We start from the raw sequence: 22,652 nt of genomic DNA on the forward strand, positions 1-22,652 counted from the left end.
ATTTAGTTCTCCCAAACTCTATTCTCCTTACATATTATGCCATTTTAAGCCTTGCTCACAGTGAAGTTTCTTTCAAGGGCAATCTGACCAGTCTACTCAAAACTTTTTCACGCCTCATTAGATTCTTCTTCATTTTTAGTTTGTTCCACTGTGTATGTGATGCTACAACTGAGGATCAACCGCTGTTTGTGATGTACAGCACAGCCGGACTGCTTCCCCACAGGGGTTCACACCAAGACACAAGCACACTGTTAAGCCAAAAATATTTAACCCTTTCCCTTTTGATTGTTTCAGACAGTGTAGTTTGACATTTTGAGATGATGACCATGACAGTGCAAAAAACAAGGGCAAACCCAGAAGTGTGTTCAAACAAAAATGGTACGGAAATAATTTTAGTGTCTTGTATAAATTTATTAACAAATTCTGTGGCAGAATATGTGTTGTCCTCAATACTTGCAGTCTTTACATCATGTTCAACAGATATTTAAAAAAATATATATTTAAAATGATCCGTAAACATGCTCACACAGATTTTGTTTTGCTGAAGTCATTAGTCAATGGTTTCCCATTGCTGAGGCAGTTTCCTAGTTTTTCCCTATTTTTTTTTTCTATAAAAAATAGCAGATTGAATTAAAATTTACTTTTTCTTTAGTCTTAGGGAAAAGGAATGAGGTGAGTTTAATTCTGAGGCCTTTTGTGCTGCTGATCAGCTAGTTAGACACAAAAGCCTACAGCCTCACAAACTGTAACATGTCTGTCAGATAATGATGTAATTGCATCCATGAGGTTACAGATAAGGATTGCATTTGTCCAGATAATCAACACAGTCAAAAATGAAACTTTTAAGAGTGAAACTGTTTCCAAAATGCAAACCACAGAGCAGCAAGACTTTGTTGAAAACACAGCAGGAGCCATAACCCTATAAGCACAGCATTGTGTGCCTGAGGCAGGAATCCCCGATTTCTCACTGCAACATGGGTGGTCTTGAACGGAAACGGAGTGAAGCTTCGTATTTGCAACTTCATAAATGATTCCTAATTTGTTACAAAAACGTAAGTCCCTTTTCCATTTTAACGTAAATGATTTTGGTAAAAAAAGAGAAAAAAGTTTAATTTTCAGCTAAAAGCTCCATGACTCCAACTATTGTCTTTCTTAGATGACTTGAATTGCAGTGGTCCATTCAATGACAAAATGTAGATTTTTTTTTTCAGTTCCTTTGGTTTTATATTTTAGACAATACGATAAAAACAGGTCTTAATTTTTATGTCTCAACATTTCTTTTTCTTTTTTTTTTTCCTTTCTTACATTTTAATTTATAGCGGAGTAATGACCTCAGTAAATATTCCGCCTATTTTCCATTATCCCTTAAAGTTCTTCATAACCTGTTACCACACTGGAGTTTGGCCCTGTCTCGCAGATGGAGACAGGGAGCTATACACCATCATCATTCTGACGAGGTCGTTGGAGTACGCTACCATCGCTCCACGGTTCCGCGTCTTGGTTACCAATCGGCACAACAACCTCCGATCAGCGCAGACGCGCGGTCCCTTCGCCGCATTTCAGAGCGTATATATTAACTCGAAGCATGTCAAAAATCACGGAGAAAGCAAACTGTGACGACTGTAACTATCCCGCCCACGGGGGAAATGACACGGGATCGCGCGTGCATTCCACCATGGATGAGGACGACGAACTTCTGAGATACATTTGGACCGATTACTTACACCCAAAGGAGTACGAGTGGGTTCTAATAGTGGCTTACATAGTTGTGTTCTTTGTGTCACTGATCGGAAACTCGCTTGGTAAGTGGAATTTCATGATGCGCTCCTCACTCCATTCATGCGTAACGAATGTTGCAGAAAGCCTTAAAGCTCACTTTCAAATTGCACTTCGAACAAATAAATGAACTTATAAGTGAAAGGCGAGTAAGATTTTAATCCATGCTGATGAAATCCGTAAGAGCGTTAGTTTGTGATTAGAATGTCAGATGCGCATCTGGTGATGCAGCGGCATGCAGAGCCCCAGAGCGCAGAGCAGCAGAGTGCAGCTCAAGGCGATATGTTCAGGCGTATTTCAGTTTTAAAGGCAGCCGTGTACACTTGACTTAAGGTTTGAGCATTGGATAAACTTGAAATTGACATTTTGCCATCATTTTAACCTACATCATCTTCTGCTTTACTCACATCTCCTTCTTTGATTGCCCAGTTCCATGAAAATCTTGGAAAAGTTAAGTGCCACGGGTAGTGATGTCAGTAGAAAAGGCACTTTTATCATGCAGCTGGATGTTCAATGTTTTGGTTGATATACATAATTGAGGCATGACATGACCAGTTTGGCGGACCTGACTTATCAGATGCATGTGCCTTCATGCACAAAAAAGCTTGGAAGAAAATGAATTATTTGTTTTTAGAGCCATGAATTAATAATGCTTGAAATATATTTTCCTTTTGTTGTTGTTGTATCTGTAGATGTATATGTTTTTTTCTTTTTTTTCCCCCTTCACTCGAATTTGACTGTGAAGGCTCTTTGTCATGCCATTTTCTTTTTATTTAGGGAAACTGTTGCAATTCAAGCTCCTGTGTGCCTGTCTTCCTATACCTTTTCTTGTCATTGAGTTTTATATGATCTCTTTGTTTTGCGTTTTTTTTTTTGTTTTTTTTTTTTGCATAGTTAAAGAGCCAGCAAGATTGGCACGTGACTTACAGTACTTAAATTAAATACACTTTTTAATGTCATTCATTTAATGGCTGTTAATAGCTAATTGTAATTAAACATTAGTATGGTGGAAAGGAAAACAAATGGTATTTCACAGTGAGTATTATAATTCTTTCACCAGCTTCTACGCACCACAACATTTTCCAGGCAATTTCAGAGATAAGACTTTGCAGCACACCTTGTTCCTTCTAGAAATGCATGACGTCCAGCAGGTCTGGAATATCATAACACAATATGTGGGAGTGATTAAATTGTGAGTAGTTTGATACTGTCATTTTGCAAGGCCATTCACATTTATAACTGTCCTTCTGATAGTAAAAGGTTCATATCTGTGTGAAGTGTAATCAATCAACAGGACCTTTACAATTTGATCTTTGATGATTAAAGTACATTAATAATACAGCAGCTATTCATTTCAACATAACACAATTATTTGAATATTGTGTGGATGATTGAACTGCAACTTTTCGGACTACTCACTCAATTACTTAGTCATCCAGTGGAGATACCATTATGAATGTCACAGTGGTGTTAAATACAAAGTGGTGTTTTATAATGAACTTGTCAAACAGAACACCATGTTTCAGCAGATTTCATCAGTGTGGCCCGAAAGTGCTAGAGCTAACAGGGCGGCATTATGATTGTTTATGGTTGCTAAAAAGCAAAGTTAAATAAAACATGTGAAAGACAAACACCCCCAACTAAGATGTAGGCAATAGTGGTTACATTTACTTGAGTTGCATTTTGGGAAATAAAGGTAATCATTGGAGTTGTCTTACTGCACTGTACATTTTAATTTTACTTGAGTAATATTATGAACTATTGCTATAGTCACTTTACAAGATTTAGTAGTATTGAGGATTTGGTATTTTTATTTTTGTCTGTATTATATAATTTAGTTTTAGTATTGTGACAAACGTTTCGCTGTGCCATACGTAGCTTGATCATTTCTGCAGCAGGGGTGTCACATCTCTGAGACGCTGCACACTTTACAGTTACGACACAGGTAAAAAATAAATGCTGGTAAAAATGTGAAGTAATGACCTGATAACTTTTCTCATCTTGCATTATGCAAACACAACTTGTCTGCTGTCATGCTTCAACACTAGTCTGTTTTTAATCCACAAGCATTTTCTATAGCACCTGCAGGGAACAATCAGTGCTTACCAAACCACTAAATGCAATATCACAATCAGGTCTCTTGGAATGACCTGGGCTCCCAGCTTGAGTAGGACATTTTTGCATGTAAATTTCAACTGTGCTTGTTGCTAAGTGATAAAAGAACTCTATGAATTTACCTGGTGGCACTTTAAATGCAAATTGCACCTATTAGCCTGTCAAAATAAAGCCATATTATTTACGATGAGTGGAAAAAAGAAACCAGTGGTGCGTATGATTTATGATACAATTTTCGACATGCTGTCAAGATCCGTGTTTTTGTGTGTTTATATTTGAGTTTTCTGTGTTCAGTCCTGTTTCCCTGTGAGTCTCTGTCCTGTCCTCCCCGTTGATTGCTCCCCAGGTGTGTCTCATTCCCTTTATTACCCCGTGTGTATTTATACCCACCTGTTGTCTGTGTTCCTCGTCGGGTCCTTGTCTATTGTACGTTGTCGGCACTCGCCAGTAGAACTGATAAGTCCTGGTTAGTGCTAGCTCCCGTATGTTCCTGTTAGTCAGTTGCTACCGGCTATTAGCTGCGTGCTTGTTCCTGCCGTGCTGCCTGCCTTGGACTGTTTTTGAGCAACATCATTATTAAAACCATCATTATCATCTCTATACCTGGGTCTCTGCGTTCTCTCCTCACCACTACCAACCACTCCTCATGACACATGCCAGGGTGTCTTCCCAGATAGCAAAATATGTTAATTCAATGTCATCAGATGGTCAACCATTAAACAATGATCCAGTTCTAGCCAATTAGCTTATGTTGAAAAGATGCCATTGAATCAATGTTTTGTGGTCAAATTCTAATGGCTGAAATGTCAAAGTCTAATCAATGTTGAATCAACATCTTTTCTGGTAGTCAGCAGGATGTTTAATGTTCATTTGCTCCACCACACACCTGAATCAGAAAATTTATTTATCTCCTCAGGAGGCCATTAAGTTCTGCAGAGGTCTGGTAATCTCCCACACTTAAGTCATGTGTGTGAAGGAAGGGAAAGCCTAAAAAAAATATGTAGTGTACTGGGTCCTGAGGACCAGGAGTGAAAACCACCACCCTGTATAGCTCTGAGAACAAATAGATCAAACAGATCAAACTGGATGTTCAATTCCTAGGCTGTGTTACAGAGGTGCTCCATTTCTCGTAAAGATAGAAATAATGGAGAAATGTTCTTGCACATGCCATAGCAGATTTCTTTAAGTGTTCTTGAAGTGACTCTCCTGGATTGTTGTTTTATGGAATAAGAGGTATGATTATTCTATTAAAGTAATTCTTGATCTGCCTAGCATTAGCACAACTATGAGTTTGTGCATTTAACTTTAATTCGTTTCTCATCGTGTGTTTCTTTTAATTGTCTTTAAAATTAAGAGTGATTAACGGAGCTCCTGTATTATGATTAGTGACAGTAATCATTTGCAACAGCCAGGGAGTCAGAGATTTTTACAGTTTTCAGAAAAAATTTAAGAAATACTAATCAAAGTTATTTTGTGCTACCATCTTTTACAATTAATGTCTTTCTTTTTGTTATGTTTTTTTTTCCTGCCCAAGAAATGCCACATCTAAGAAGACACATGACACAGCCCCTACGGAGTACATCGATTTGAGTCAATCAAAAATCCCCTCGATCAATGTCTGCTTTCAGTCAGTAGTTACAGTTTCCAAGACTGAATTAGCATATTAACATTCTGCTTGGTATAAAACAATGCTTAATTCTCTTAACCCTAAATGTGAGACAGGGTAACAAGATGTGTCTAGTATTGGCTGGTGAGCTAAATTTCAGTAAACTGAACTACATAGGATTTCACTGTCAGCTTCTGCAGAGTGAAGAGGAATCCTTAAAACTATTAGGGCAGAGACCATGCTATGTTTTTAAAAGGATCAAAAAATACGGACATACATGATTGAGATCCTGTGGCCTTTCTTCTCTCAAGCTCATTAGCATGCAATATGTCCCTATTTATCATCTTTTCAATATTTTCCCCCAATGGTCTTTTGCTTGAAAATCAAGCCTGACTTGAGAAAACATGTATTTTTTTTAGCCAGGCAGGTTTCAGACTTTGACAACCAAAGGAACATTTTCTGCAAAATTCAATCAAATTCACACTTTTTCATATTTTACTATATCCATACCAGTAGAAGAGAGAGAAACCTTTAGAACATATCTTAAGCCACAGCTGCTGGCAGTGAAAAGCAATAAAAATGATCCTATACACTAGGATGAGTCCATTACTCAGGATTAACCTTAGTTCAGTCCGCTTGTGTTTCTGCTGGTGAAATTTGACTCTTGTTCAGTGGGGATTTATTCTTCATCTGCAAATTTGTTCTTGGATTACAAATCAAACAGCATTTTTTTTAAAGAAAAGAACAAGCAGAACTAGAAGTTAATTTGTAATCATGACGATGTCTCATGTATGGCAATCCACAGGTTGCCACTAGCAGTAGTTGTACTGACACTGAAGCATGTTCGAACCTGATTCTACATTAACTGGTTGTGGCCTGATTGTTTTTGAATTTGATCTGCTCATGTTTCACTCTTGTTATTGGCGAAGAGTTTGAAAACATAGCTGCCTTCAAAAGCTTTATGATAGTTTTATTCATGTCAACAACCAAACATAGAAATATGCTGTCATGTTTTAAGATAATTTGCTGACCCACATGCAGAATTAATCTATGGACACGGAATCAAATAAGAAGTTTATTTACAATATTTAAACAGGAAAGTGCTTGAGAAAAGAGAGTGAGTTTGTAGTTTTACTTCACCTGGAAAAAGAAAAGGCTAGTTAAATTTGGCGAAGAATAACATGGGAGTATGGCTGAACAAATTCAATTTGGTTTATTTATATCACACCAATTCGCAACAAATATTATCTCGAGGCACTTTGAGTTCAATCCCACATACATTTCAATCAATCCTAGCTGTCAAACAGTACACAGGTCAGTCGACCATCCAAATTAGTTTAAAAGTTGCTTATCTCAGGAAACCCAGCAGATTGCATCGAGTCATGGACTTGCAGCATTCACTCATCTTGGACAACCATGAAAAATAACAGTGAGTTCTTACATCAGGATCAGCACATCATGTAGAGTACTGTGGGTTTGACAGAAACACTAACATAACTCTATCTTGGTTGGCCAGGACTTTCCTGAAAAAAAAAATAAGGGCATTAATCTCAGGGGGATTTTCTCCCAGTAAAATAAACCTAGTCTAAAATAGAAGTTTAGATTTAAATTTTGACATCAATTGAAACTATAAGCTGTTTTAAAAGCTGCTAATTGTGTTGAAATCAATATGATAGCAAGAAAAAAAAAAGTCATTTAATATACGGTAACTCAGGAATTATGAAAGCAGAGGAGAAGCTGTATTGGGGCTGTAGTGTGTGTTGTGAAATGTTTGGAGCTTCAAAACATCACTGATTACAGTTTGCAGTTCATCTAAAGGAGAGTGCAGTGAAAACATAAAATAACATCAGAGCTAAACCTGATATAGTAGAAATGAGAGGAGCAGAAACAAGAGAAAAATCAGAATGAGTCCCCAGGATTCAGAGAATCATGTGGAGCTTTTGAATGAGCTCTCCTTCCACAAAGTCCAACAAATTGCAAGTTAGACCTGAACACAGCAGTCCGTGGTGTGATGGGAGCTGCTCTCCACATGTCCTTTTGCTCAGCTCAGTGCAAAACCGGCTGCTGTTGGAGAGAGTACACAATGCAAATTGATGGATTTCACAGCTAAGTGCAATATTATGTGTAAAAGTCCTTACAGGAACTGAAGAACAGTGAGAGAAGAGACAGAAATCACAGGAACCAGGATTATGACAGCACAATAAAATAAAATAGTGAATGAAAAATAAATTGGAATTTTTATATCATATCATTTGACTAAAGAGCATTTTTGATTTAGGAGAAAAACATGAAGTGAAAAAAATCATATCAAATATTGTAGAATGGAGAAGAGATATGCTTTGATGAGTTCTAGTGTTTTTCTGATGCATAAGGTGGTTTATTTGTGTAAGTTTGGGTGACAGTTTTATATGATGGTTATTGTCTACATAACTTGTTTAATTTATACACTTGTAATACAGTCTGGTATTCACACTGAGGAATATGCAATTAACTTTATTGTGGCAGAATGTGTGTCTGAAGTAATTTCATTCATTCATTCATTCATTCATTCATTCATTCATTCATTCATTCATTCATTCATTCATTCATTCATTCATTCTTAAATTATATAAAATAGTTAACACAATGAAAATGTCTGACGGCAAAAGAAAAAAAGTGGATAGAAAAAAAAAAAGACTAAAAATGGCTTACAAGCTGAACAAAATATGGCCATAACAAGGAGATCAAAATATAATTGGCAAATATTCTACAAATGCCCCACCAGCTGTAAACTTGGGAGCTGCAGGAGGTCTGCATGAGGTAAAGAGAGCATCATCCACACAATAGCCTTTTTCATTTAGCCCCATGCCAGGTAACCATTTTCTGAAGCCTTAAAATTATCGCTGATGACATTGTTGCACGAAATTAGACATAACATGAAGACAAGCTGAGAAGCTGTAGCAGCATCTTTTGCTGCAGCTTCAGGTTAAAAACATGGTGTTTCCTGAAAATGTATTTTATGAAACATGTACTGATAGTACAATTTAAAACCCTAGGAATAACTAATTTTGCTTTAATTGTGTAACCTATAAAAAGTAAAGTCTTTCTTTGCACATTTGAAATGTTCATTGGCAGGTGAAATTCTTTATGATGAATCGCATCATTTTATTTAAATCAATCGGGTGTTTTCTTTACCCTCTCTGACTTTGTAAATCACTTTAAAATTAGGTTGCAGCAATAGAAGTTTACAAGAATGTGCAGCTTCTATATGAATTCGGATTTATTTGGGACACTTTTCTTTTGTTGAAGAGCCTCAATGGATTCTTAAAAATCATTTTATCCTTTTGTGGCTTCACAGCTTGAGTGACCTCTTTTGTAGCCCAAGCTTTTGATTTCTTTTCAGACAAGATCTGGGACAGTTCATGACTTTATTGATCTGGTAATGATTTACAACATTGATCCCAACAGCTTCATTCATGACAGAGGAAGTGAGAGGCACACACGTTTCTGTAACCCTTACAAATTCAATATCTGCAAAACAACGACATACACTTCAGTGGCACATGATATACTCATAAAAATGTTTAACTGATGTCCGTATCTCATCACTATTCTGTTGGTTGGATATTCTTTAAAGTGGTTAACCGAGAATTATTTGACTAACTTAAAGCTCTGTAACACAGTAGCTCTTGAGAGTTTGAACACTGGTAAATTACTTCAATGTTTCAAACTGCTTAGACTTTCCATGATCAGGCAACAGATTCTTCAACGCTTTTTTAGCAAACCTCGGACTGTATATTTGTAACTAGACTGATAAAGGTTTCCGGTATTTAAACAATTTAGTAACTAGCTGATCACTTCACAATTTATCAACAAGGTTTATACCGGTGCCTTGCAGGTATTATCATCGCTTGAACTTTCCCACATTGTGTTACATTAAAGTTTGTGGTTACACAGTACTCTGAGATTTTATGTGATCGAACAACATTAAATACTGTATAATTGTTATATGAAATGAAAGTTAGTCATGGTTTCATCTTTTTTGTTAAATAAATGACAAAAACGTGTTGTACACATCTGCATAAAACAAGGGTACTTTGTAGAACCAAATTTTACAGCCAGTCTCAACAAGCTTTGAACATCTAGAAACAGAAATGATGTGCTCATTCATCTTTGTTAAACTGTGATGATTCACTGTTCTGCCATGCCTGTACTTCTTTCATGTTTTCGAGTCATCATATTTTTCATGGCAAGTCTCTCACTCCTAATCAGTGAGATTCAACCCGCCTGTGCCGTGTCTAATTGTCTCTTTCGGTTTCACCTGTGCCTTGCACTGTTTTAGCCTTGTTCAGTCTCTGCTCCCTGACAGATTATCGACCACATTTGCCAGTAGAAATTCAACGTACTTTCCCTGCTCTTGTGATTCTTGGTTTGACATGATCCATGCCCTCTTCTGAATAATTGCATGCATATCTGCTATCTGAACCCCAACCTGTCTTTTGCCTACAGATTCCGGTCTGAACCCTCCACTAAGTACCCTGACCTCCATTTAATTTTGTGTTAAATGCTGTCTATTTATTTAGCACAATATTGGATTTTGGATTGTGTCTGTACATTTTAGTTAAGGGGGTTAGGTAGAAATGCCAATATAAAAGTCTCAGCAGGAACAACAAAATTGGACTGCACAGTTTGCATTTGAGTGTTATCACAAAGTTGTTAGCTGGGCCCCGGCCTGAAAGTATTCACAATATGCAAATATTGCCAAGTGTGACCAATGATTTAAAACCTTACGGAAAACTACAGTATGTTTGTTTGAACGTGGCATTGTGGCCAATCTGGAAAAGGTTATCAGGAAGTTTGTTTTTGTAGTTTTGCGCAACTGCTTATTTGGCACGCTTGAGATTGACTCTGTGGTTTTGTTCTTTGTAATCAATGTGCTGATCAATTAGACCAACATAATGTTAAGGAAGAATATCTAAATTAGTTAACTTTGGAAAAAGTTTGGCTCTCTCTTCCTCTGGATCCCAGGTCCTCTCGGCGGGCCGTGTGTGGCCACAAGGAAAACAGCAATGCGTGTTGACGTCACAGAATTACAGAGTTTAATCCAATATAAGACAATGCATAAAATTACAACAGAAACTGCAGAACAACGGAGACATACATTCATTTACCTGACAGACTTGGAAAAAGAAGGAAAGAAAGAAAAGCAAAGACGTGCAAAGACATCTTTGGAGAGTTGCAAGAGCAAATCTAATTTGTTACTTCTGTGTAGAAAGTTTTATAGTAAAAGGCGTATTCTTATCTTTAATTTATTCAAATAAGGCGTATCTTTGCTCATCCAACCAGGACCTTCTCTGACCATCTATCTGAAGCCAGAAACCCCTGCCGTGTTTATGGCCTTTCACAGATGAGTGTGAAAAGCTACAACTTCCACTGTATTGTTTTCCCACACAGACAAAAGGCAGTTCAAATGATCCTAGCAAACCATCTGCTGTAACTACAGGTAACATAAAGGTCAATAGGCCAGAATACAGAACTAATTTCAAAACCACAATTAGGGTATTTGAATCAAGACATGATAAGTTTTAAAACTAGCTTATTTTAAATTTATTTATTTATTTTTCATTAGATTGAAAGTAATGATAAAACAGATAAATTTTCTTTCTGTTGTATTTTATGATTAGGAACCTCATTATTTTTAAATTGATGCATAGCAAAAAAAAAAAATAACTTAACAGTCCAATTACAGCTACACAAAAAGTAAATATTGATCTATATTGTCGAGTAAATATTGATCTATGCTGTCAAGCATGCAACAAATATGTGTTTGTTGTATGCTATTCCTATACCTGTGTGAATTGAAGAAGTGCAAGTGGAAAATAACTGAACTGAAAATTTTGAATACAATTCAATCTGTAGAGACTCACACAGAGAGAGAAACAGCAGTTAGACAATTTTATTAGACCGAGAATTTGGCGCTCGGTCACCGGCGGAAGACAAGCATGCTGAGAATCGTGGCGAGCTTGAATGATCAGCTCGAACGAAGCTCAGGTAGGTCTTCCCCCGGGCCCAGTCACTGGTGTTGGAGCGGAGCTTGGAGAGAGGAGTCTTCAGGGGACCTGGAGGCGTCTGGGAGGCTGGTGGTGGAAAGGGGGAGGAGGTGGGTTGAAGCACAACTGAAGCGGGTAGTTCTGTGGTCACTTCCTCTTTTGAAGGAGCTCTAGCCAGGTGATTGGATCGAGGTAGAGAGGTGGTGCGTCCTTATTGGCTGGGGTGAAGGCGTGGTGATAGGTGATGCCAGAACAGTCTTACAGGTTGAATTTCTGCCTAGGTCTTCATTACATTTTCAGCAATTTCTTGGTGGTCCTTGTCTGCTAGTTCTTTGGCAAACAAGCACCCAGAACGTAGGTCCCGATGCTCAGTGCGCACTCTACGCCCCTCTGGATTGTGGATTCAGTTGAAGTGCACATAAGGGTTCAAATGTGCAGGTTTATAGATTTAATTAAATGCATACTTGTGTAAAACTGCGGTGAATTTCTCTGAGTACATGGCCAAATCCATTCTGTCCATAAGACTTACCTTGGAGCAAAACTAAAAACAGAATTATTGTAAATGTTAATGGAAAATACTGTAGAATAGCTGAATTGCAAAGCAGTTTTCCATCCGTAACGTGTCCAGCTCCCATCTTTTGTTTCTCTTTCCTTGCTGTCACACATTGTCAAACACAATCCACATATTTCACATATTTCTTTTTGGCCCTGGCAGCCAATAATTTGCAATATAGATTAAACCTTTAGCTCAATCTGTCAGAGATTTCTGTCATTTCTCAAAGTATCACTTTGGTAGATCAGCTTCTCTAAAGCAATTAGAAATTGGAAGTAAAAGGGTGAAATAGGATGAGAAGTGGACATGTGGCCATGAAATAGGGCTGGGTAAATTGGTAAAAAAAAATCTCAGATGTTTTTTCACACCATATCCAAGTCAACCAATCACCTCCCACCTAAAGAAATACCAAATGACAGAAAATATTGTCTTATACTTGTAAGCTATGGGCCTACCATCAAGACAGGGTGTTTAATGATTAAATATATATATTTTAAATTATATATTTATAAAGATTGATGAATTGATATTAATTAATTACACAACTTTATAATAATAATGATGCTCATGAAGTTGTTGCTGGCAGGCAGCCTTGGGTGTTTTTGTGAATATCAGCAGAACTTTGGCTTCTACTATTACATTAGGACATAATACATTTTACAAGCCAGTAATAAGTTCAAGAATTAGACCAACTTTGTTTCTGTTATCTGCTGGAGGCAGCTAGTCTCAGCTGGAGGCAGAGGACCTATGCCAAATCCATCTGATTGGTGTGAGGACATACACATCATTAAAACGTCATCCTTGCTAACTTATGAAGTCTAGTTTACAGCTAACGTCCAACACTCATTGATTGGTATGAATCCCAGCATTGACGCTTTCTGTCTGATAGTTCCTCCTGCTTTGGGTTTCTTCACTGCTCTCTCCACAGCTCATCTGTGTCTTCCCATTAAAACACAGATTCTCCACAGACATGTTTCATCTCCCGTACGTTACATGAAATTACATTGTATGGTGCAGCAAAGCAAAAACAGAGTAAACATCAATGGTTTCCATTTCTAGTGTCTAAAAAAATAATAAAAAAAAAAAAAAAAACGACTGGCAAACTTTACTCCAATAGTTTTAGATTTAAGATAAATCAAAATAAATCAACATCATTAAAAAAAATTGGTTTATATTTGAAATATCGACGTATTTCATATACTTTTTTTTTTATCATTTACAAGCCCCAAAGGGAAGTTCTCTTTATGAAGCATCACATGTTCCATGGTGCTTCATAACTTTTTACTGATGAATATTTTGCATCTATCACAGCAGAAATGCAATTAAATTTTAATTTGAACTCTTTGCCTAATAGCATGCCTTCTAGACTTGTTTGTGGTGTGTCATACATTCCTCTGATAAATAGAGTATTTAGTCTGTTTTCAGATCTTAACCATAGGGTCTTTGACCATCTTTGATGGTTCATTTCTTTCAGTTTGTTTTGCAGTGTGGAAAAATCGTCACATGCGCACAGTGACCAACTACTTCATAGTAAACCTCTCCCTGGCTGATGTGCTGGTCACCATCATTTGTCTGCCTGCGAGTCTTGTGGTTGACATCACAGAGACTTGGTTTTTTGGTGAAACTCTTTGCAAAATTGTCCCCTATCTCCAGGTAAGAAATCATTAGGTGATTGTTCTTTAAACTGAATTAAAATCCAACAATCCCTTGAAACTATACTGAAGAATGTCAATGTAAAGTTTTACATACCCAGCCAGGCAATTTTATTTAGCTGGAAATTAGCTCAAATGTTCATAGTATTTCTTAGTGGATTTGGAGTATTTTAATGGTCTTCATTGTTATTGAAGCTATCTTTTTTTTTTCCTCCGGCTGCTTTGGGAGACCTAAAAGGGCTTAATTTGGTAATAAAATTTATGTGACATTTTCATATGTTTCTCATGCTGTGCTGCCTCTTTGGCTGCATTCCCCTGACCAAGTTTTTTTTTATGCAAAACACTTGAAGCAACCACAACTAAAATAAATTGTCTTCTGTTTTCTGCTTTGAAAATTGAAAAACAAGTGAAGTCCTAGTAAAAGGGTAAATATTGCTGAATGTTTTCAAAATGCAATTTTCCTACTTTTTAACAACAGTTGAACTCAATGAGAACAGCCGTTCTGGAGGCTGAACTGTGGGACTTGGAAATCAAAGACATTTTCTGTGAGCAGTTCAAAGAGCTGCTGAAATTTATTCTTTTTTTTTAACCACAGTAAAAACTGTACATGTGCGTCACGGTTACAGCCAGTATTTGACCTGCTTGCTGGTATAAAAATATACTTCAGTTACCTTTAAGTTAGTTCATGTTTAGTAAGATTGTTTGTTTATATTATTGTTAGTGACAATTGTTTTATTCAAACATTACATTGCACAGTATATAGCAGTTTTCAGTAATACATGCAAATGCATATATATTAATGCATTTAGATTCTCCTGTTGTTTGTCTCAACAGGAACCATTCTCAGATTTTATACTATTGGTTTGATTTCAGAAGTTATTAGGTCAACCAACCTTTCATTACCTTTTGCACTTCATGCTGATCCTCCCTGCCTCGAGTCTGCGAACGGCTCTTCTTCACATCCAAACACAACACTATGATAACAATTATTTTTCATTTTGTGTATTCACAGTCTAAATGAATATTTGGGAAAAAAATGGAGCTTATATATGGAGCACGTTTTATTCACCCCAGTCAGACGGATTATCAAACTTCTGATGACTTGCTGATCTTTAACTTGCAAGGTTGGAATTTAGTTTGTTTAATATTCAATTTTCTGACATAAAATTTTAAATTCCACTTTGGTTTCAGATCAAATGCACCATCAAGCTCATTTGTGGAATGTCAGATCAATATTTGACATGTGCATCCAGATAAGGTTAGGCTTAAAGGAACACAACAATAACTTAGAATGGCATCATCATTTCTGAAATGATGGTGGGGTTTCACAGAGACATGTTTTTTTTTTTGTCCTTTCTGGTGTTCTTTTCTGTGCTTGTTAAATATTTTATTTGAATCTTTAAATGTGGCCAGAAAAGGTGCACATCTGTATGCATCTGCCAATCTGATGCTTGAGCTAAAGAACTGAACTGAACATTTATTTCCCACAGGAAATGATCACAGATTTTGAACCTGCAGACCTGTAGGAATTAATACTGACTAAAGTTCACTGCAAATTGAAGAAGTGCACCTTCAAACTCAATTAATTCTAGTGCAACAACAAGCTCTGCATCTGTCCAGTTTTGCAGATTGGCATTCTCCCACAGGGTTGTGTAGTCGTGGTGAGAGCTGGGTGTCCTCTTTGCTCACTGTCAGACTAATTTAAGTATCATAAAGCAAACTTAGAACTACTCAGGTGTAACATTTCAAACCTTTCAAAATTATTCTACCTATGTGCATTCTGAGAGTCACATACATAGGCATAGTAAGCCATATCTGCATATGAAGAAAACCATATGTTATGTTTAGATTGCGGTTCCAAAAGTAGAGATGAGGACTGGAAGTGCATAATGTTAACTTATTTTAAATTGTAAATGAACTAAAAAATAAATAAAAAATAGCATAAATGACTGGAGGCAGAAACAGATGATTGACAACTATTTATGCAGGGAAGCTTGATTACTGGAATTCAATTTTAGAGGAGTTATTTTTTTTCACAGATTGTCTCATACCATACTGTCATGACATATTGAAATGAAATGGACATATTTTGAACGTTATATGTGGCAGCTTTAAGAAGCAAACAATGTAAGCACAGCCATGGAAATGACTCTTAAAAGTGAAAGTTCCTCTTTTTGTCAAAAAATAAACATGCATCTTAAGAGTTTCATTTCATCCTGAATTAATGTTTAATGTAGAAGAAGGAATCAGAACACAGAAGAGCTACTTTGTGTTTGTTATTTGGAATTATTTGAAATAAATCTGAAATGAGGCTACCTCCATTGTTTTTTTAACCATAAAGCAATGGACGTTTTGGGCAGGAAGGGTATGGATCCAAGGTGAAAATATTAATTCTAGTCATCAGTGGTACCCCTAGAAAATATTCATATTGATGGCCATACCAGAGACCAGTAAAACTTTTAAGGTGGCACACCTAAAAAAACATGTACATACCACAATCAGTCATACAACATAACTTTAGTTCTTTATTGCAAACATGCCAATAAAGGTTACATGTGTGTGTTATCAAAATCAAGTTTTCTGACTCCAAGCAAATGGGAGATTTAATTAATCTTCTTTACATTTTAAGCACAGGAAAAACAACAACAAAAAAATCACAATGTCATTTTGCTTCTTTCTGCTTTACTTTGTTTTTCCACAGACCATCTCTGTTTCGGTGTCTGTTTTGACACTGAGCTGTATTGCTCAAGACCGCTGGTACGCTATCTGTCACCCGCTTAAGTTCAAGAGCACGGCCAAGAGAGCTCGCAAAAGTATCATTGCCATCTGGGTGGTGTCGTGCATCATCATGATACCACAGGCCATTGTGATGGAGTGCAGCAGCCTGCTGCCTGAACTTACAAACAAAACCAGCCTGTTCACAGTCTGTGATGAACACTGGGGAGGTTAGTTGTTGTTTTATTTCCTTAAAGATATTCTGAAATCATGTAAAATAAAAAAAATAAATAAATAAAAAAATCGGTACATCTTATTCTCTCCATGAAGCAGCAGATTAAATGTGACATCTGTGAATCAAAAAATAAAAATCAAGTGTATTTTGATTTGTTGTTTTATGAAATTGGACCTAGTACAACGGAGCAGGAGACGGTGAGTTCACTAAAATGTTATGATGCTGTGATCGCTGTGTGCAGAGTTGGAAAGCAGAACAGCGAGTGGCTTGAAATGGTTTTAGGGTAATCCCGTCAGACTGCTTCTGTAATTACTGCCTTCAAAGAAAGAAAAGCTTTTTAAACCAATTCCCTGTTAAAGTGACTGCAGAAAATGATTCCTTTCATATGTCAGAAACCTTTTTGTTTCATTTTTCTAATGAGGAGTAAGAACTTACTGATGGATAAACAGAAATAGTGTCATTTCACAATGAGTAATTAATTTTGTGGTTCTTTTAAGATAAGTTGCAAATTATTTTTAATCCAGTGATTAATGTATAGGCTACACCGCAGTGCTCCCACATCTGCAGTCGAAATGACTTTTTTTAAAAATGTTTTCAGCAACCCATTATACCTGATCTTTCTTTTTTTTAAATCTGATTATTCTTATTTTTATAATTTTGTCTCTTTTTTTCTTTTCTTTTTACAGCTGAGGTCTACCCAAAAGTCTACCACACTGGCTTCTTCATTGTTACATATTTTGCTCCATTATGTCTCATGGTCCTGGCTTATATTCAGATTTTTCACAAGCTGTGGTGCCAACAGGTGTGTATCTCAAACTTAAAAAAAAAAAGTCTATTTCTAATAATTGTGATGAACAATTTCAAAATCTTTGCTTTCTGTTGTTGAGGCAGCTGTTAGGTTGCTCAACATCATCATTATTCAGTGATTCTCTAAAATACATTATGTTGTGCAGCTTAAAAATGAATAAAAATTAAAGGTTTAGGTTGATAATTTAATTTCAGTATAGATAATATGTTTGTGTATAGTATACAGTATATCTAAGCAAGTTTTTACTAGCTGCGTTCAACATTAAGGCCCTGAGATAACCACAAAGTCAATGTATTTATATGTTGTATTCAATATTGTGCTATATTGACTAATTCTCTATTTTATTTCAATTGTTTATCGTGTTTCAATTGAGTTTGTTTTTTTACTGTCTATTTTGGGAGCTGGTGTAGAGCTCAACTACTCTCTCTGAAATGTAATGATCTTCCTATATATGTGTATCTCTACACAACCTTGTAAAGATCATGTAAGTCTCACTGTTGTAGGGTTTCATTATATGATGTGTTGAACCCCTTCCTTTTAATTTCCTTCACTCTCTAAAGTACGATGCCCTCCCAACTAAGTTTTATTCTGAAAAGTAAACACCTAACCTGCTCTCAACCCCAGGGGTCTAGAGGTCCCTAAGCCTGCAGAGTACTACTCACCGCAGGTCTCGTAGAGGATCCATTTAGCTGGTTATTGGGGAAACTCACCTGCATTCTAACAACTAAACTGAGCATCTCATCTCTCTACTTTCTGTGACTCGGGCAGACAAAGGATCTTTCGCTTTAACCCAAGGCATTGTCCTCCAATGTACTCCCAGTTGACGACTGCAATCTGTCGAACCATTCTCTATAACCCAGGGAAAAGCAGTTAAATAGTCAAAGAGTCACATTCACAGCAACCTAAATACCCTTTGATTCAATCTGAGGGTCATTTTTTTCATTTCAGTTCAATGCCTTCCCTGCATAGATACCTACATGTAATGAGTACAGCTTTGCCTAATAAAATATCCAGTTAGTACATGTTGTGTTAGATAAATAAAACATAAACTAGTGAGGTTATAGCATTTTGTAAAGACAGCAAGATTTTTTTTATTTTTTTTTTATTTGCATTTTTAGTCTTAGTAGATTTTGACTTTAACTTTTAACTTTAAAGTCTTCAGTAGCCTTAATCAGCTCCTTCATCTAAGCTGAGTGAGAAGATTTACATGATAAATGCTCTCATCAGGGAAAACCAGATGATCTAGATTACATCTCAACTCCACATGCAAAACAGGAAACAGTCTTCAAGGCATTATAGCATTATGTTCTATTTTATTAAGCAAATATTAAAATAGATATTAACCAGGGTAAGAAGTTAGCCACTTTCATCATGGCACAGGAAAGCCAATAACTACTCCATTAGTTGCCTCACTAAACCTGAAATTATGTGCTTCCTCGTCTCATGAAGTCAAAAATAAGTATACAGTATTATTATATGTTTTTGGTAATTGTTGAAAGGCTCTGATATATGCATATATTCACTAACTAGATTCCTGGAAACACATCTGTGATTCAGAGGAATTGGAGGACTATCCAGTGCTCGGGTCCAAGTTCAGGATCGGGAGAGTCTGGAGGGGTGAAGACGAGCACAGTTTCCGCTGAGATCAAACAAATCAGAGCCAGACGCAAAACAGCTCGCATGCTGATGGTTGTGCTCTTTGTGTTTGCTCTCTGCTACTTACCGATCAGTGTGCTCAATATCCTGAAACGGTAATAATCTCTTCAGCTCCTCCGTTTACAGCATCAGCAGCCAATGAAAATGCACTGTGAACTAAAGGATTGGGGACCTATGCATCAAAATCGTTTTTTTTTTTTTTCCTAATTCCTTTCTCATCTTTATGACGGCTGTAGATTTTTTTAAATGCATGAAATTGTGGCTTATTTTGACAAAACAGTGTATGACAAAACAAACTTCATGCCTATTTTCATCTTTCCTTTTGCACCTCCAGGGTTTTTGGCACCTTTAAGAATACAAACGACCGAGAAACAATATATGCATGGTTCACTTTTTCACACTGGCTAATATACGCAAACAGTGCAGCAAATCCTATCATCTATAATTTTTTGAGTGGTAAGTTTTTCAATCTCCTTTGTCTCTAACGTTTATGTCACAAAAGAGCAGGTTTATTACTGCCCCCTAGTGGACAGTTTTATATTAACACTTACCCAAATCCTTGGAGCTCCAATCTACAGTGTGTTGATAATCCAACCTGTACAGTTTATATATTTCTTCATGGGTTTAAGTTCACTTGTTCACATATGGATTGGACTTTTATCTGTTATTTCTGAAACATTTCTAAAGAAAATGCTTTTATACACTTCAACCTGCATTTTAAAGAATTGTGGTTCAGTATAAAACAAACGAGATTAGACTTTTAGGATTTTAGATTTTGAATTTCAGATTAAATAATACAATTTGAATCTTCCATTTAATGTGGTTTTTCAACATTTTATCTTTCTCTTATTAATGTTTTGTCACTACTGATCCTTTCTGCATCAGACATGGGGACAGCAGATGACAATTAGCTGGAAAGAAACCGAGTAACGCAGTTCGTCTTGGCTCTTTGAGCAAAATGTTTTTCTTGTGCATGATCCCTCTTCAGTAAACAAACATGAAATGTCCATTATTCAAAGCATTTAATATTATTTGCTTTCCTTCCAGGCAAGTTCCGTGAGGAGTTTAAATCAGCATTTTCTTGCTCTTGTTACGAGCAACAGCAAGGCAACAGCACGAGGATGAGGACGAGAGCAAACAGAGACAGCCGAAAGTCCATGTCAACCCAAGTTAATAATGTGGACAACTTGTCACGGCTGTCAGACCAGATTGTGTAGTTATTAAATACACGTGAGAGGTTTAAATATCCATCTCAAGGACATGGAGATGGCAAAGAATCACACTGAAGAATGTAAAAACTCTCTAAGGACTTGTTACAAAAAACTATTATTTTCTGGAGACTGTGATAAAATCTGTTTAATTTTAAAGGCTGGATTTCTATGAACTGTAAATGACACATTAATGTTCAGTGTTGTTTTTTTTTTGGGGGGGGGGAGGGGGTTGCTACACACATAAATAAGATCCACTATTTTCCATATTTAAACTGCGTTGACTTTAAAAATATATTTTGTTTCAGCAATCAATGTATTTATTTATTTACCTATTTAATTATTTATTCTGCTCTGGTAGAGGAGTTGTGGCTGAAAAGATCAAGTCCCTTGCTGCTCAGAAAACCTCAATGAGTTTTGCTGGTAAAAGACTGCAGATGTGAGATAAGATTGAATGAAAATATGGAAAAATATAAAGGTAATAAATAATTAAAATTCCCAAATTACAGTATTAGTGACGGTGGTAAACTTTGATTTGGCTTACTTTGTTAACAGCAGTACTAAAGTTCACCTTTTAGCCAGAACATGCAAACCACAGAAGTCAAATTTTTGAATCTTAAACTATGTAAAATGGCAATTTCCTACTTTATGGGAATAATATTTTGTGTGAATGCTTCAGGGTATTTTGAGATAGCCTTATTAACTTATTGTGTGAGCATGATAATGTATCATCCAGAAAAGTATGTCAGGCTGCTATAGAAAGAAAAATCTATTAGCAGGCAGGTTGCAGGGCAGAAGTGTTTACACCCCCTGAAGCGTGCATACTTTCAAACCAAAAAATAAATAAATAAATAAATGTTTTTCAAATATTTCTTTGAAAAACAAAAATGGAAGGTGGTTAGAGAACATAAACCAAAAGCTTCATCAAAATCAGGGACAAAGTAAGAAGGCCATGTCTAACATTTTAAGTTTTATCCTAAACTTACTAAGACATGGCAGTTTATTTAAACTTACATAGATCCAGATCGTGTAGAGAATTATTATTATTATTGTGTTTTTTTTATTGTTCCAAGGTAAAAAATGTTTTCTGTCGGGAAACATTTTACAAAAAATAGTGTAAAAACAATCTAGTGAAGGATTGATTGTCATGCATCGTTTTGTTCTTAGGGATATTAGATAAATTCACAAAATAATGAAATGAATTATTGCTTAATCAAAGTTATTCAGTTTTGCAATCACTGCATCTGTTGAAATGTCAACAGGTTACAACAATCATGTTGTAATCAAAGAAAACAAAGATGAAAATTAGCTTTGAAGGACCTGCTTCATGTCTGTTCATTGACTTGTGCTGGATTGTGTTTCTGACCAGCTAAACTATTCAAGGTTTGCTTTGTTGAAAGTAATTGTGGACACTATTGGTGTTTCTTGTTTGTTTTGTATTTATTATTGTGATTATTTTTGCAATGTTAAAGTTATAGGTTTGAAAAAATTAATTTAACATTTTGATCATCTGATTGAAAACTACGGAGTTTTGATGTTACTGCTAAAATAAAAGTTTGGAATAATTTAAAGTATTACTAATTTTGCTTCTTCCATGCAGATGTACCTTCTTACTTGGTTTGAAATGTTGTGTCTTGTTTTTATTTGTTATTGTTTGTAATCTAAACAGGGATATTGTGGTTGTTAATTTGTTCTATGGGTTTTTTTAAACATTCTTCATTACAGTTGACATCTGCAATCAAAGTGCTTAAACTGTATGTGATTGATCAATAAATTATTTTTTCAGTGTGCAATATATCAGTTTAGGGTTGATATTCACTTTTTATTTTCATTTATTGTGGCACATTTGTATACGGCTCACGATTTCCACTGTATTTCTTGACTAATTGAAATAAGCAAAACTTTAAAAATCCTTTTAAGAGGCAATATGTGAAATTTACTTTTTTTTTTTAACTTTTGCCACGTTAGGATGTTTTCTGTCATCAAAAACTGAAATGTTGCTTTAATTCTTCGTGCATGTTTGAGGAATCCTTGAATTTTTTTATGGCAGGAGGAGGTTCTTAAAGAGACAGAAGTCAATTTCAACGCATCAAATGTTTTTAAGTAATGTTTGATATACACAACATTTTTATTTTCTTCAGCAGAGACAAGGAATCTGTGTCAGTGGGATGATGAAGATAAATACAGGGCAATAGAAAACGTTGCAAAAAAAATTTGAGATAGGAGAAGAGGTTTACCTTACATTAGGACACAACCAAAATTCAGACATGAAATCAAACTGAGAATTAAAAATTGCACT

The 22,652-nt window shown here is 36.0% G+C and overlaps 1 protein-coding gene across 2 annotated transcripts; it reads left to right on the forward strand.

Annotated features, from left to right (window-relative positions):
* Nucleotides 1-1,419: 1,419 nt before the first annotated feature.
* Nucleotides 1,420-22,150, forward strand: hcrtr2 (hypocretin (orexin) receptor 2). Of its 2 annotated transcripts, none has more exons than XM_016668439.1 (7): nt 1,420-1,802; nt 13,566-13,732; nt 16,433-16,676; nt 17,368-17,483; nt 19,020-19,240; nt 19,480-19,601; nt 20,193-22,150. In XM_016668439.1, the coding sequence occupies exons 1-7, from the start codon at nt 1,586-1,588 to the stop codon at nt 20,360-20,362; spliced, it is 1,257 nt and encodes a 418-aa protein (XP_016523925.1). In that variant the 5' UTR covers nt 1,420-1,585; the 3' UTR covers nt 20,363-22,150. The 2 variants fall into 2 exon arrangements, with proteins under 2 accessions (XP_016523925.1, XP_007546384.1); XM_007546322.2 differs by having other exon boundaries at nt 1,421-1,802; nt 13,554-13,732.
* The last annotated feature ends 502 nt before the right edge of the window (nt 22,151-22,652 follow it).

This window comes from Poecilia formosa, unplaced genomic scaffold, assembly GCF_000485575.1.
Source record: "Poecilia formosa unplaced genomic scaffold, Poecilia_formosa-5.1.2 Scaffold15, whole genome shotgun sequence".
Classification (NCBI taxonomy): Eukaryota; Metazoa; Chordata; class Actinopteri; order Cyprinodontiformes; family Poeciliidae; genus Poecilia; species Poecilia formosa.

Coding starts and splice junctions, on each gene's coding strand:
- hcrtr2 (XM_007546322.2), top strand. CDS start 1,586: ATGTCAAAAATCACGGAGAAAGCAAACTGTGACGACTGTAACTATCCC. Junction 16,677..17,367: donor CTGTGATGAACACTGGGGAG/GTTAGTTGTTGT, acceptor TTCTTTTTACAG/CTGAGGTCTACCCAAAAGTC. Junction 19,602..20,192: donor CATCTATAATTTTTTGAGTG/GTAAGTTTTTCA, acceptor CTTTCCTTCCAG/GCAAGTTCCGTGAGGAGTTT.